This window comes from Bubalus kerabau, chromosome 19, assembly GCF_029407905.1.
Source record: "Bubalus kerabau isolate K-KA32 ecotype Philippines breed swamp buffalo chromosome 19, PCC_UOA_SB_1v2, whole genome shotgun sequence".
Taxonomy (NCBI): Eukaryota; Metazoa; Chordata; class Mammalia; order Artiodactyla; family Bovidae; genus Bubalus; species Bubalus kerabau.
Window position 1 is genome coordinate 13,466,564 of NC_073642.1, and position 14,918 is coordinate 13,481,481.

At 41.2% G+C, this 14,918-nt stretch overlaps 1 protein-coding gene across 5 annotated transcripts in view; it reads right to left on the reverse strand.

Moving 5' to 3' along the window:
• The window catches only part of MCTP2 (multiple C2 and transmembrane domain containing 2), a 263,087-nt gene that overhangs the window by 156,115 nt on the left and 92,054 nt on the right, over window positions 1-14,918 (reverse strand). For all 5 annotated transcript variants that reach the window (XM_055555682.1, XM_055555681.1, XM_055555683.1 and 2 more), the window contains exons 5-8: window positions 5,016-5,158; window positions 4,176-4,252; window positions 3,555-3,666; window positions 234-269 (exon numbers count right to left, since the gene is read on the reverse strand). In XM_055555682.1, the coding sequence (XP_055411657.1) occupies window positions 234-269; window positions 3,555-3,666; window positions 4,176-4,252; window positions 5,016-5,158 (368 nt within the window). The remainder of the gene's footprint in view (window positions 1-233; window positions 270-3,554; window positions 3,667-4,175; window positions 4,253-5,015; window positions 5,159-14,918) is intronic.

Consider the following 14,918-nt stretch of genomic DNA (forward strand, 5'->3'; position numbering starts at 1 on the left):
ACATGGCCAGCACATATAAAAGTTCACCTCTGAAACAAGCTAAGTCTAACATCTGACTATGCTGTTATTAAATGAAATTTAAAAGAGCGTGTGTTTCCTTTTTATTCATATCAGCAGTCAGAAGGAACAAAAGCCTTTACATGGAAAGGTTGGATAGTATCATTCATGTCTACGTTTGTCTTTGCTACAAAGAGGAACCACATGATGAAAAGAAAGAAAACAGCTATATTTACCTTGTTGGCACTTAACCGCTTCCGATTTGACCAACGCTAAGGATTGCGTCCATTGGATGGTGAAAACAGCAAAATAAAAGAGAGAAATGGAGCTGTTAACAACATGATCGTGTTATTATGCTAGTTAGATGGCGCAGACTGCATTCGAACAACTGACACCCACATTCTGAGGTTAGAGAAAACACACAGAACAAGAAGATGGCTAGAAACCTAGGAAAACCACATTTCCATGGTTGTGTTACACCATTTTCTCACTGAATTCAAAAGTTAACAGAAAAGGACACATAACACTATTCAGTCCTTACAAGACACATTTATGTTTTTATTTGCCTGAAAACACTATAATTTTGCCTCTAAAAGCAAAGTGGAAAGGCAGATTTCTCTTACCTGAAATATTCAGAGAGCATTATGAAAATGTTTAAGAAGTTCTTGGGCAAAGTTAGTTCATGTTTAAGTTTCTGTAGTCTTAGATACAGGGGAAAAAAATCATTCCATTTCCCTCTGCTGAGTAAATCTCAATATTCAAAATAATAGGAAAAACAATGGGAGTCATTCCTGCACAGTTAAGAAAAACAAGCTAATGCAGCAGTGAGGGAGGGAAGTAAAAAAATACTCTGAACAGCCGGTAACCTCACCACTGTTCTCTTTTTGATCTTTCATTTGTCGAGCTAAGGCTGCTGAATTCTGTCCATAATTAAAGTTCTCTCCTAACAAAATCCCTCATTACCCCTGTCACCGGCCAGTACTGCGAAGCTCTATTCTGGCTGGTTAACCAGCTAACTGGATAAATTTGGCAGATTATAACTCAATTATGAATCTAATTGAGCAGCTCATAGTAACTATTATGATTAAGGAAAAAAAATACCTTTAGGCAAATAACCTATCTGCTTTGTCAATACATCTCCCCAATAAATTACAAACCAGAAGACAAATCATCTGGGGGAAGTTCACTTATATTCCAGGGACCAACACCTAGAAATGCTGGTACAGAAATGTCTTGAAAATATTCTTCAGTAAAAACACTGTCTCTGGTGACACTGTGAGCTCAGCCGCTCGGCATGTGACCCAGAGCTATAGCCACTCCAACCTGGGTGTTCAAATCAGTTCTTTTGGTATTTTCCCAACAACATATGGACAAATATTTTCACCCAGAACAAGCACTAAAACTAATCACTATCTTGTAAATACACATGGCTATTTCTAAACAGCCCTTTGAAATATAATTCATTTGATTTTTATATCCCCAAAGACTAAAAAATAGATAAGAAAATTAATGGAAAATGAGTACCACTGTTTGCTCACTATAATACTAACACTACCTCATATCAAGTGTCTGCTCCATGCTAAGCACTATTTTTAGTCATCGTGATCTTCACAAAACTATAAAATAGATTTTTTTTAATCCCTATTTCACACATGAGGAACTTGTAGCTGAGAGACGTTAAGCAATTCTGTGAATCTGACCTGATCACTTAACTTCTTAAAACTAAAAACGGGGGAGTTAAGATTCAAACCCACGCAGTCTGATGACACTGCCCATGACTGCAACTCTAATCCAACTTTGTCAAGAAAGAGAGACAGAAGGCAGGCCGGTCAGCGCTCCAGCCGGCGTCTCACCTTCTAACTGCACCATGCCCACATGCCCTGGCCCTGAGGGTCAATTCACAGACATTTTGCACATGTTAAGGTTTTTATCAGCTTGACTCTAAAGCTCTGCAATTTGAAATAAACTTTAACTGAAATGGCTCTCTTTAAAAACTCCAAATTTTGGCAATATTTCAATATATTTTAAATGCCAGTAGTATTGCTAAACATGATCCAATACACTACAGAAAAATCCACAAGTGGACTAAGCAGGCTGCTATTATGCAGCTCGCTTCATGAAGTCATTATCCAAATTTACAAACCCCATTTAACTATGTAAGAAATTTTCAGAATATACCAGCTGATGTGGCAAACACAATGCTCATCTACACGGCACATCCTTTTAACCTGGCATCCAGCTCATGGAACTGGTCACCTACTGGATACACGGACAGTGAATTCAACGGCAATGCCATCAAAACTATGAGAAGCTAAAGGAAATCCCTCCATCATCAGGTTGGATGGAAAAGTATTTATTTTCAACATCAATGTAAGACATTTTAATATCAAAATATCAGTGCTATTGAGGCCTCAGGTTTTAACCATGCCACTTCTTCATTAATAAACAGAGATCACTTTCCCAAAGTTATCGTCAAGTAAATGCTCATAAGTAAAGAATTCAAATTAAAAATAACAACTGTGTGGTTGACCCTCTGGCAACTGAAAAGTCACTGCGCAGTTTGTTTGTTTTTTAACTCCTTTAAGCTATCTTCAGTAAGTTCACTAGTAAATCACTCATGATTTTCATCATGAAAATAAATTACAACCAACAGCAAAGGTGATGTCAAAATGAAGAATATTCTCCACACTGACCCCAGTGACTCAATTCAAGAAATATTATTGGAGGCTTAATTTAAAAACAGGCTTCAGATTTTCATACCAGATTCTCAAGTTTAAATTTTAAGATATCTTAGTCCTTTCTCAAGTAGCTGCTTTTATTGGCTTTTAAAATACCTTTCAAATAAATTACAATCAAGGATGCTTTCATTCTCATTTTCATTCTTGGAATTGTAACATATAATACCAAAATATAAGATTACGGTTTGTATTCACATATTTGCTCCTAAAAACAGAGTGCCGATCGTATTGTCACAAAAGCCAGTGCTTTTTTCCTGATGCTATAGATATCTTTAATAGGTTGTACATTAACTAGAAATTTCCATGTAATTGACCAGAGAATATTAAAATGTGTGTCTCCTCAGAAGGACTCTCAATAGAAAATGTGGTAGCTAAAAAAAAAAGTTGAGATGGAAATGATCCATTGATCACCTTAATAATGTACATACAGCACAATGATTAAATCCTAGAAATTGCTTTTCATAACTGAATAATGCCTACGTCATCTAGTACTTAAGAAAATGGTAAATGGAAACAGTAACACTAAGTAAAAGTGCTATTTTGGATGATGTGTTACAAGTAAACCATAAGCAGTGTACATATTTAACAACAGCAATACATTCACATCCCTAGCCAAAACAGAGATCATCCCTTAATGGGTTTTTCTTTCCAGATTTCCAAAAGAAAGGCTGTACGTTATCACAGATAGAAAACTTTAAGTCTCTATGCAATTTTCCCCCCTACTCAAATAATGACAAAAATGTCAGTCACCTGGTAACCCAATTATCAAAGAAAAATTGCAAGGAAGAATTTTAAAAAGAACAAAAGGGTCAGACTCACGTGTCTCTTGAAATCACACTGTTTTACTACTAGGTTCAAATTTAATACGATCACTCCCATGTCATCTTCTAAACTGTTTGGATCTTCCAATTTTAAGATATGCTCAGTCGTTCTAAAAGCAAAAGGCAATGAATGACATTAGCATTTATTGGGGTAGTATTTTTTGCCTTAGAATACATCAGGTCCTTATTATAAAAATCTACCTCTAAGTAGGTCTGAGACATAAGTTAAAGAACACACCAAATTCAATGAAAATAAACCAATTTTTCAGGGTCCAGAAACGCACTGCCTAATTCAACAGATGGTCAACTGAGTCTTCTCCCCTACTGCCCAAAGAAAATGTAAATACTTGCTTTAATTTTAAGATAAGTAGTTTAATGAACCTGAATATTAACAAATAGAAGTACAAAATTCACCCCTTTTAAATTATGTTCACACCTTTTAAATTATGTTATGGAAGATTTAATGTCAGACCAATATATATTTGGGAGCTAAAAAGCAAAAATCATAGAAAAGCTCACATTTTAAAGCACTCTTTCATTTATTAAGATTTTTTCATTTTATTATCTTGAGTTACCTCTAAAATTCACTAATCACAATTAGATGGTAAAATTACAATACCTGTTAAGCTCAAGATCGCTCAAAATGACAAATGCAGAACCCATGAAATCAGATATAGTTAAATCTCGATCATATACCTACAAAGAGAAGGGGGACCAGTAATACATTAATATGGTAAACAAATTGAGTATATCACAGTATGGATAAATGCAATAGACTGGGAATTTTGAGTTCAGTCTTCTAGATCTAAAAATAATTTGCACAATATAGTTAAAGAAGTATTTAGCCAAGCTGGTGAAGAGAACAAAACTATTCAAACCTGTCCATTTGGCTTACTATGGCCAAAATAGCAGAAAATACTTTTAAGGCAGTATTCATATGCATTAAGACATTATGCACAATGGACCACTCTCTGCAGTTTAAATGGTCTCCCATTAAAATTTAGTATTTTCCACTGTGGGCAACTCTGCCAATTAAATAGAAATTTGCGAAATATTCTACAGCAATCCCATCCTGTGCTCAACTCATGCAGTTTTAACCCAGATGTTAGAGCAATCGATGCTTATAACCGGTAGCTTAAAGCTCTATTAAGTATAAAGTTATTCCTAATGAGAAAGGCTTTAGTGCTTGTCACCACTGCATTGGCAGTAATAATTCTTCCACATTCAGTTAAGTTTAAATACAATCAATGGGGATATTATTTTCACTCTGATTGATCTGAGAGTAACATACAGTTTTGAACCAAGGGTATAAAGAATTCCTTCTACACATATTTTTTAACCTAGGGCTTAGGACTTACACAAGAATGAATTTGGGGAAGTTGACTTTTAAGAAGGCAAAGATGCCTGAGAAATGAATATTTTTAATCAAAGAGGAGGCCTGAACATCATCTGGGATTACCTTCACACGCAGCTTTTGATCAAGGCTTTGTATTGGCAATACGACTATCTCGTCCCAAACTGGGTTCAAGTTCTTATATATGACTTTACTTTTGTACAGGGTCTTCCCATTCAGCTTAAACTTCACATAGGGATCACTTGTGCCTTTAACAGAAAAAGAGAGCAGGACAGGTTTAAAAAATACATATAGAAAGCCTAGGATCTCCTTTAAGTAAAGATTCTTCCCACACTCCAGACTCAAAGTGTATCTCTGAGCACACCCAGAACAAATGTCTCCCTGAACAGAGACTAAGGATTGAGAGTGGAGAGAAATGAAACAATTTGGGGAAAATGCTGATTCTTCTTTGCCTTTTGTGATTGAATATAAATGGGGTCCTTGAACTTTCTCTGTGTGGTTTCATTGTGGGAATGTCATCACTCTCCTACCCACAAAAAATTCAAGACGGAAAATCCACCAGCACCAGCCACCGACATCAGGGGTCCTGGAGAGAAGCCCACCCCTCCCAAGGATGGCCGTGAGTCAGGGAAAAGGGAAAGAAACCGTTTTCAAACATTTGGCCAGATGGCTGACTCAAGAGAACCCTGTACTTCAGAATATAATCATAATAAATAAATCAATCTCTGGAACCATCGGCTCAAAAGATGGGGCCAAGGGACTCACACTGGAACAGGGGCCTCAGAGATTAAACCGACAAAGTTGCCATTCTTTGCCACCCCCACACCTGCAGCAAAGCAGAGAACGCTGTTTCCCCCGGGCCAGCTGAACACCCCCTCGGCCAGGCCCTCAGCGGGCCGGGGCTGACACCCTGACCTGCGGCCTCCTCCCGGGGAGCTTTGAAACAGATGCCAAGAGGAATGAATAATGCGCCGCCAGAGCCACTGTGTCCAAAGCAGAAAGAGGGACCGATGACAGACCCTCCTCCACACTCCTGAGATCAATTGAGAAAAAAACAATGCCCATAAATAGAATACCAGGAGTATGTGCTATGCATGTGTGTTACACGCGTGCAAGTGTACCACCACACTCAGGGCACAGAACATCCCTGTGCATCCTGGGACATGCTTGTGCACTACTGGTCAGTGAATGAGGAAGAAAGGTGGCAAGAATGAATGAATGAATAACCCACATGGGCAAAAATGAAGGCCAGCTGATCATGCTACAAAGAAAGAAAAAAAAAAATTCTAATTTTGGGAGGTATGCTGGTATAATTCATTGTGAACCAGACTCTGAATAAGTCTGAGCTCAGAGCCCAATGGTCTGTTTTGTTCACTGACACATTCCAGGTGTCTTGGACAATGCCCAACAGAGGCCTCCACAGATTTACTGATGTATGTTCTCGATATTAAAGTCAAGCTGATAGTCTAAGAATATTACATCAAAAATTAATTAGGCTACTCTCTCACAAATATTTCCAACTCCTTAATATCCACCATGAATCATTTCAATCATTTCAATCTTTCTTTTTTTTTTTCAGCTCTTTCCGAGGTTTCTGCGGGATGGAAAACTCCTGAACATGAATGCAATCCTTATCCCGAAGATTTTAACTGGCAGTCACATCATTCAAGGGTAAGATAGCACACACTGATTAAAAGTCCTAATAGAGGAACCAAGGTCCCCGAGTGTTAACTCAGCCATTCCAGAATGGCAAGGCTACTAACTTTAAAACAAAGAAATCCAACGACAGACAGACATGGATGCATATTCAACTCCCATAGTTTAAGTCCGGCAACAAAGGCGCAGAAACCCAGCAGTCTTTATTTTGCTTTTTTAATTTTTCAATTTATTTTTTTAACTGGAGGAAGGCGGCTTTACAATGGTGTGCTGGTTTCTGCCTCACAACTCGAATCAGTCATCACTATATAGACGAGCCTCCCCACCTCCCCAGGTCCTCACAGAGCGCAGAGCTGGGCTCCCTGGGCTATATAACAGCCTCCCCTAGCTATCTTTTACACACGATAGTGTCCATATGTCAATGCGACTTTCCCAAGAACCCAGCAGTATTTGTTTCAAACCTGGACACGCATGCACGCAGGTCTGAGCAGGAGAGCAAAAACGAAGGCATTCCCAGCCACTCAGTGGCAGAGCCACGAGTGAGTGAGCCATCTGTCCCAGCTCCCTCCCTTTTACAGTACAAGAGAACACCTCTGGCAAGTCAGATCTTAACAATCATTCTGATATATATATAGATAAAAAAAGGGAGGGGGGACTCTAATAAAAAGCGGCCTTTAATTAAATGAAATTGCCACTCTGGGATCAGGCCTTCATGCCTGTCAGCGTGCTCTCAAAGTAAACGTCTCACAAGCCGGCCTCGGTGGTGTCGCTTTCTCAGAGGCAAAGCACGCTGGGTAATCCCCAGGCATCTTGACAGCTACATAACGTTCAAACTGTTCCACGGGTGAATGGCGGCAGCGCGTGAAAGAAAATATGAATGTCTGGAATTAATAGAAAAAAAGGGACCGGGGTTTACACAACCAAACAAGGAACCAGGGTGTCAAGTGAGTGCGGAGTTAATTGTTAGGGAAAATTTGAGAAACGGGGGGTGGGGGCTTGGGGGCACGTCGAGGTTTTTCTCTCAGCGCCTAAGTGCCTCACTGTCAGGCAAGTGACATCTTAACTAGGCCGGTTCTGAAAAGGGGTCGCCGCTCAGGAGTGCAAGGCCCAGATGATACAAATGGTGAGATGACACCTGAATGGGAGGGCTTTAACCTTCCCCGCCCCCGACGGGCGCTTCATCAACACTGTGGCTCTCGGGAATAAAGAGGTGCTGTGGAACTCCAGAAGGAGAGTGAAACCAGGAGGCCTGAGACGAGGCGTGCACCCTGGGTTACCATCCGCTCCGCCACGCGGACGCCATGGATCACACAGCCTCAGGTTTAGACCGTGTGAGTGTTAAGCATCCCTGGCCGGGGTTTCCCGCTCGCCCGCCAAACATGCTGTGGTGTTGTGTGTGTGCTCAGAGAGGGTGAGCCTCCAGAAACGCTGCACCGGTTCGCGCCCCTGACAACAGCGCAGGGCAGTCCCTATTTCTGCTCACAACACCCCGATGGGCACGTCTCTGTGGGCCCAGTACCTGCCCGGCCGCTACCATCACTCACGGGCCGCGAACGCAGGGCACCTCGGACCACAGCCCACTGCTAGGTACCAAGGGGGACTGCAAGGGGAAATCCATCCAAAGCCTTTTCTTCTGAACCTGGCGGACAGCAGAGGTGCGGCATATATAACACCAGGTCCAAGAGGTAAGTGTCAAAACAGAATAGAGCTTGGGGGTTCGATGCTGCTCACAGTGCTACCTGCAGTTACCAGTAGAGGCTGAAATAAAGGAGGTGGGAACTGAAACATGCGTGAATCTGGCCACACAGAGAAGGACCAAGGCCATTTAGGCTGGAGGGATTGGCACTGCAACGGGAAAGAGACCGGCAATTAAGAAATGCCTGAATTTGTGTGGTGTCCAGCAAGCATTTTAATTCATCCAAAAGCTAAGGGAAAAAGTGTTTAATGAGAAAGTTAAAAAAATCCACTTTTGAATCAGAGACTAAAATACCTTAAAATCACAAAATAAAAAGTTATGGGTTTGCTCTGTAAGAAATAAAAGGTGGTTTTGTTTTTCTTGTTCTCTTTTTTTTATATAAAAATGTTTAAAAAGTATAGTACACACATATGATTCTGAAACGTATGAAAATGAAAACTCTCCACCCTCTTAATCTTTCCTCATTCCCATTCCTCTAATGCACCAGTTTCTAGAGTGTTTTATGGGAAAAAATACAAGAATTGTTTTTAACTTGAATGTAATCATATTAAATGCACTAATTTCACAATTAAAGTACCTTGAAGCTCTGTTCGTATCAACAATGCAGGTTTCTCAGTTTTTTAACTCTTACCAACTGTATACATTTTTACTGTGTTGTTGTATCTTAATTTATGCAATTAGTTATCAAATAATGAACATTTATTTCATTGACAATTTATTTTTACTAGTACAAACAATACTATAAGCATCCATGTATGTCTATCTCGGAGTTCACATATGATTATATTTAAAAAAAAAAATGCAGGACAAATGAATATGTGTCTTTTCTGGTTCTGACAACCACAGTCAAATTATTCTTCCAAAATCTGTCAAAATTCACACTTCCACTAAAAGTATATGTTTTGTATTTTTTTCTTTACATGCTCACCAATATTTGATATCATAAACTTTTACTTTGAACTAATGGCAGGTAAAAAAAAAAAAACAACAGTATCTTTATTTTTCTCTGTCATTAACACTTTGAGTAAAGTTTAGGATCTTTCATATTTTCATGACCTACATTTGTCTTTCTTTGTCAGGGAAATTCTCACTGATATCATTTGCACATTTTTCTATGAGCTCATGGTTTTGTCTTCTGCTTATGGATTTGAATGAGCCCTTAATTACGGAAAGCAGCCACTGGCTATAAATCTTGTCATACTTTGTTTAGACTTACATTATTTCTTGCAATAAGTTATTTTCATTTTTTATTTAGGCAAATTTACCAGTTTTATTTATGACATCGTCATTTAACATTCTGCTTAGGAGAAGTTTCCTCACTAAAGGATTTTAAATTAGTTCAGCCATGTTTCTTCCCACTGGTTTTTGTAGTTTTTCGTTTTTTACACTTAAGTCTTTGCTCCATCTGGAATTATTTTAGTGCGAGAGGGAAGGAAATTCAAGTTTACTTATAAGCAGGGAAGCAGGATGATCAGAGCCAAGCTTTAGAAATATAAATCTGGCAGCAGCTTATAATTTAGAAGGAAGAAGAAACAGGCAAAAGCAAAGAAACCTAGTAGCTGAGATACTATAGCACCAGGGAGTTGAATAGAAAGCTATACCCAGAGCCTATGAAGCAGCAATGTGAGGTTTCACAAAGCATGATTCATGGAACACTCATATTTCATGATGCTCCACAGACAGAAAGGGTCTTGTCATTGGAACCACTGGGAAAAGCTGTTTACTCTTCCCTTACTTGGAACTTCCTATGTACAGTAAAACACTAAACTGCAAAAGCCCAAGAAGTGCATTAATGACAAACAAAAGCAAACAATAACAACAGTCTGGGACATCCCTAGTGGTCCAGTGGTTAAGAATCCACATTCCAATGTAGAGGACGAGGGTTTGATTCCTGGTCCAGGAACTAAGACCCCACATGCTACGGGGCATCTAAGCCCGTGTGCCGTAAGTACTGAGTCTATGCGCCACTCGAGAGAAGCCCATCCGCAGCAGCCAAGAGCCCGCAAAGGGCAGGGAAAGACCCCTCCTGCCACAACCAAGACACAGCACAGCCAGGTTAAAGACACACACGTAAATTAAAATGTCTAAGAAAAAATAGGGTTCAACTATTCAACTCTGTATTTCATAAAATTACTTAAATATAGAAAGCATTTTACTTGGGCAACTGAACACATAATATTAAAGTCCTCCAAATCAAAGTTCTGGAAGGTAGGATGTATGCCCAGAGTTACCTAATATGCATAGTAGTTGAATTAGATGAAGATGTGAATAAATGAATGATTAAAGTAAGATGGGCACGGTGGGTTACAATCCCAGACCTTCCTTTTAATAACCATATCACCTTAGGCATTGTGATTTCCTTAGGCCTTACTATCTTCACCTGTAGAAGGAAGGAGCTGTCTGAATACTTTTGTCAGGGGGTCCTAAGAGTTCAGTTCCAAGTCAACAATTACTTACTAAGTCATTAGGGAACTTGAGATACATATAGATGAATTCACGCTGCATAAACAGTATTTGGACACAAATCAAAAGCATACATTCAACATTTTTTCTATCCTCTGGCTTCAGAGTAATAAGTGACTATTATTTTATTTATGCACATACGCTTAGACTCTTTCCAATTCATACACTTATTTAGAATTCTCTTCTTGCCAGAAGGTTAAAAAAAAAAAAAGTAAATCTGAGCTGTTTTTATAAGGGATCCATAAGTTCTAACTTTCTCTGAGGCTGGCCAAATAAAAAACAGACCTGATTTGGAGAGAACAACCGAGTGATGATTTCTGAACAGCGGCTGCTGCCCTCTAGCAGTTACACTGGGATTTCCAGATTAACCGCGTCCAACTGCAGCTGCAACTTTAAATCGGAGCACGGTTGCTTTACAACGTCGTGTCAAGTCTCTGCTGCACAGCAAAGTGAATCCCCATCCTTGGGGGTGTGTGTGTGCGCGCGTGCATGCATGTGTGTGTGTACCCCTTCTTTCTGGATTTCAGAGCACTGAGTAGAGTTCCCTGTACTTTACAGTAGGTTCTTATCAGCTAACTATTTTATACATGAGATCAACAGTGTCTATGTGTCAATCATCTCCCAATTCATCCTACAGACCCCCCTCCCCTTGGTATCTACGTTTGTTCTCTCTGTCTGCATCTCTGTTTCTGCTTTGCAAATAAGACCATATATACTATTTTTCTAGATTTCACTTATATGCATTAATATATATTTGCTTTTCTCTGACTGACTTCACTCTGTATAACATTTCAACTGTAAATTCCTTAACAGGCACCTCCAGAGACCATAACAGGCTTATGGAAATTCAAAGGCCACTCTTCCTCAGTCCCATGGGACAGGAGAAACAACTTTCCCTTAGTAGAGCACAGTCTGCTGCTGCTGCTGCTGCTGCTGTTGCTAAGTCACTTCAGTCGTGTCCGACTCTGTGCGACCCCATAGACGGCAGCCCACCAGGCTCCTCCGTCCCTGGGATTCTCCAGGCAAGAACACTGGAGTGGGTTGCCATTTCCTTCTCCAATGCATGAAAGTGAAAAGTGAAAGTGAAGTCACTCAGTCGTGTCCGACTCTTAGCCACCCCATGGACTGCAGCCCACCAGGCTCCTCTGTTCCTGGGATTCTCCAGGCAAGAGCACTGGAGTGGGGTGCCATTGCCTTCTCCAAGAGCACAGTCTACTTTTCTTATAGAGAAGTAGGTTCAAGTCTAGCAGCCAGGTTCAAGCAGTAGATTCGGCTCCAGGAGAATTCCAAGCCAGGCTGCACCACTGAAATCAGACGAAGGGAACATGTATTCCCAGGATTGCTTTAGCCCCTCCTTCTGCATGTGGTGGCCACATGCGTCTCTTCTTTTGGTACCAACCTCAGAAGAACAGGCTCCTCTTGGACCATCTAAGGGCCTTGCTGGCTATGTGTTTCCCCCTTGGCACATCCCGGTTGAACTATTCCTGGACTTTTCTCCCAGGGTGACTAACGCCTCTCCTCTTGGGGAGCCCGGCACATCTAACAGCCCAAGGACACCTTGGTCAAGGCTTGTCCACTGCTGGACCCTGGGATGTCATTTACCAGAGTCACCAAATTCCGTTTATTTAAAGACCATCCAGCGGCCAACTTGCAGTGAGATCAAGGGTTGCAATTCACCAATGATACCAAAACTGGCTTATTTTAACTGTTTGTAAAGTTTTACCAAAACTACTATTTTTCACTATTTATAAAGTTCGTGTGGAATAAATAATGGGAATTAAGAGAGCTGTGCAAAGCGAGCTCCTCTTGGGGCCTTCAGATCCTCCCCCTCTACCATGGGCCTTCCAACTTCCTTCAGCTGACTCACCCTACCGCCAGACTCCTCTGCTTTCCCTACTCTCTGCCCTTCCCCAACTCTGTTACCTCTAACAGTCTCTCTCTTTCTGTTTTTGGTCATCCCTTTTCTGGGATCTGCAGCGTAAGCTGGGTCACTTCTGTTTCTTTTTATCATTTTTTTTTGACCTGAGACAAATTCAATATTATTTAAGATGTTGTTTTGGCTTTGTCATAGCCAATTAACTAATATGACCCAGAGACCTTCAAAAGTTGTTTTTAAAGGTTTTCATCCAGTAACTTTATACACTAAATCTTATAAACAGATGAATGAAAAACACTGTCAATATGCTGACAAATTCAGTAAATGTGCCATTTGGTAAATAGATTACTGAACAGGTTGGCCCTTGCTGAAGTGGTCACTGGAAGAGGTGCCTGCACCCCGCTTCTTGATCCTGTGATCAGAAGCATGCAGAGATGTAAACTTCTGCTTAAAGACAGCATGCACAGTTGTCCCTGTAACACCAAAAGAGGGAGAACCCGGGTAAAAGATAGAAGAAGGCATGACCACACAGAAAACAGGAGAGAAGAGCCAGGATATATCAATGTGAACAGAACTGAAAGCATGGGGGGACAAAAGGAAGTAATAGTAAGCCGGAAAGGCAATCAGTGTAGCTGTCTGTCTCTGGTCAAGCCTCCCAGATCTCTGTGTACATCAGCTCTCAGTGTTTCAGAAACCCACGCTGACAAAGCATATTGCAGCTATTGATGCCTTAACATTCTTCTTTTTATTAATAAAAATACTAAAATGTCCCCAGCTCACAATACTGTTTAAGCACACCAGCCTTTATGGAAAAGGGACAACACCACTGAAGTTCAGTATAACAACATTTACAGTAGGGGTGATCTCACTGAATCCTCCAAAAGCTGTGAAATAAACACCATTTATGTTGCTGTTGTAAGGATGAGGATGGTGAGTGAGTTGCTAGACCCAAGCCTTAGTGACAGACCCATTTCACTCTAACTTATTTTTTTAGTCACTCAGTTGTGTCCGACTCTTTGTGACCCCATGGACAAACCCAGCCAGGCTCCTCTGTCCATGGACTTCTCAAGGTACCCATTCCCTTCCCAAACCAGGGATCGAACCCAGGTATCCTGCATTGCAGGCAGATTCTTTGTCATCTGAGTTACCAGAGAAGCCCCTACTTAAGTGCAGCTATACTTAATCCCAAAGCATAACCTCTGAAATTCTGACACTCCTCCCATCAAGAAGCAGGGCGCCTGCCCCACTCCATCACCTGGTCAACCACTTTAACCAATGCAGGGAGGTGAAAGTAACACCATGTTCCTTGCAAGGCTGAGCTGTAACAGGTCACACGGCAGCCACCCTATGCGCTGGACCTTCATGTCTAGAGCCCTGTGCTATGACATAAGAAGGGTGAAGATTCTGAGAGCATTGGGCTGTGAGGAAGCCAGGCCTCGTGTGTGACAGCCCTTCTCTTCCAAGCATACACCTCAGGCCCCCAACACGCATGTGAACAGGCCTTTTAGTCCTTGGATGACGAAGTCCCTGTAGTCAAGTCATGCCCTAAATCTCAAGTTTCCCAGATGAGACCCCAGACCATGTGCAGCAAAGCCAAGCCACCCCTGTGGTGCTTCATGCAAATCCATTCACCAGTCCTGGGCTGCTGAGATCGCAGGTAATTTGTTAGATGCTGACAGTCTCTGGAATAACACCCCTCATCATCGGCCATCATACTCCCCACCTCACATGCAGCATGCTGGAAAAACCCAAGGTGTAATGGCATGATGGAATTAGCTGCCCAGTGCTGTAGCCGACATCCAAATTAAACCACAAGGAAAATGACAGACACGTGGAGAGACACCCTCTGTGGACTTCAGCCTCCGTGCAAACCATGCACATACCCTTCAGCAGAACTCACCATAGCAACATCAGAACCCAACAAAGGAAGTAAAAAGAACTACTCAAAACATAGCATGCCGTGTTGCACAGATTACATCAGTATGGAAATGAAAAAGACCCAACCAGTCCTTACAGAGAAATCCCATTCAACCAAAGGGAAGGCATCAGATATTAAAGTCAATGGTTTTGGATGGGGAGGTGAAAAGGCTGTTTGTTACAAGCAGTGGACACAGGAAGCAGGCCTGTCTTACTCCAGGATCCTTCACAGAAATGGAAATGGGATCCCACCAAAGGGACAGGTAACTAACCATCCAAAGCAGGGGAGGATGGCTACCTTCTGATCAACCAGTGAGAATACAGTTGTTGTTTAGTTGCTAAGTCATGCCTTACTCTTTGTGACCCCATGGGCTATAGCTCGCCAGGCTCCTCTGTCCAT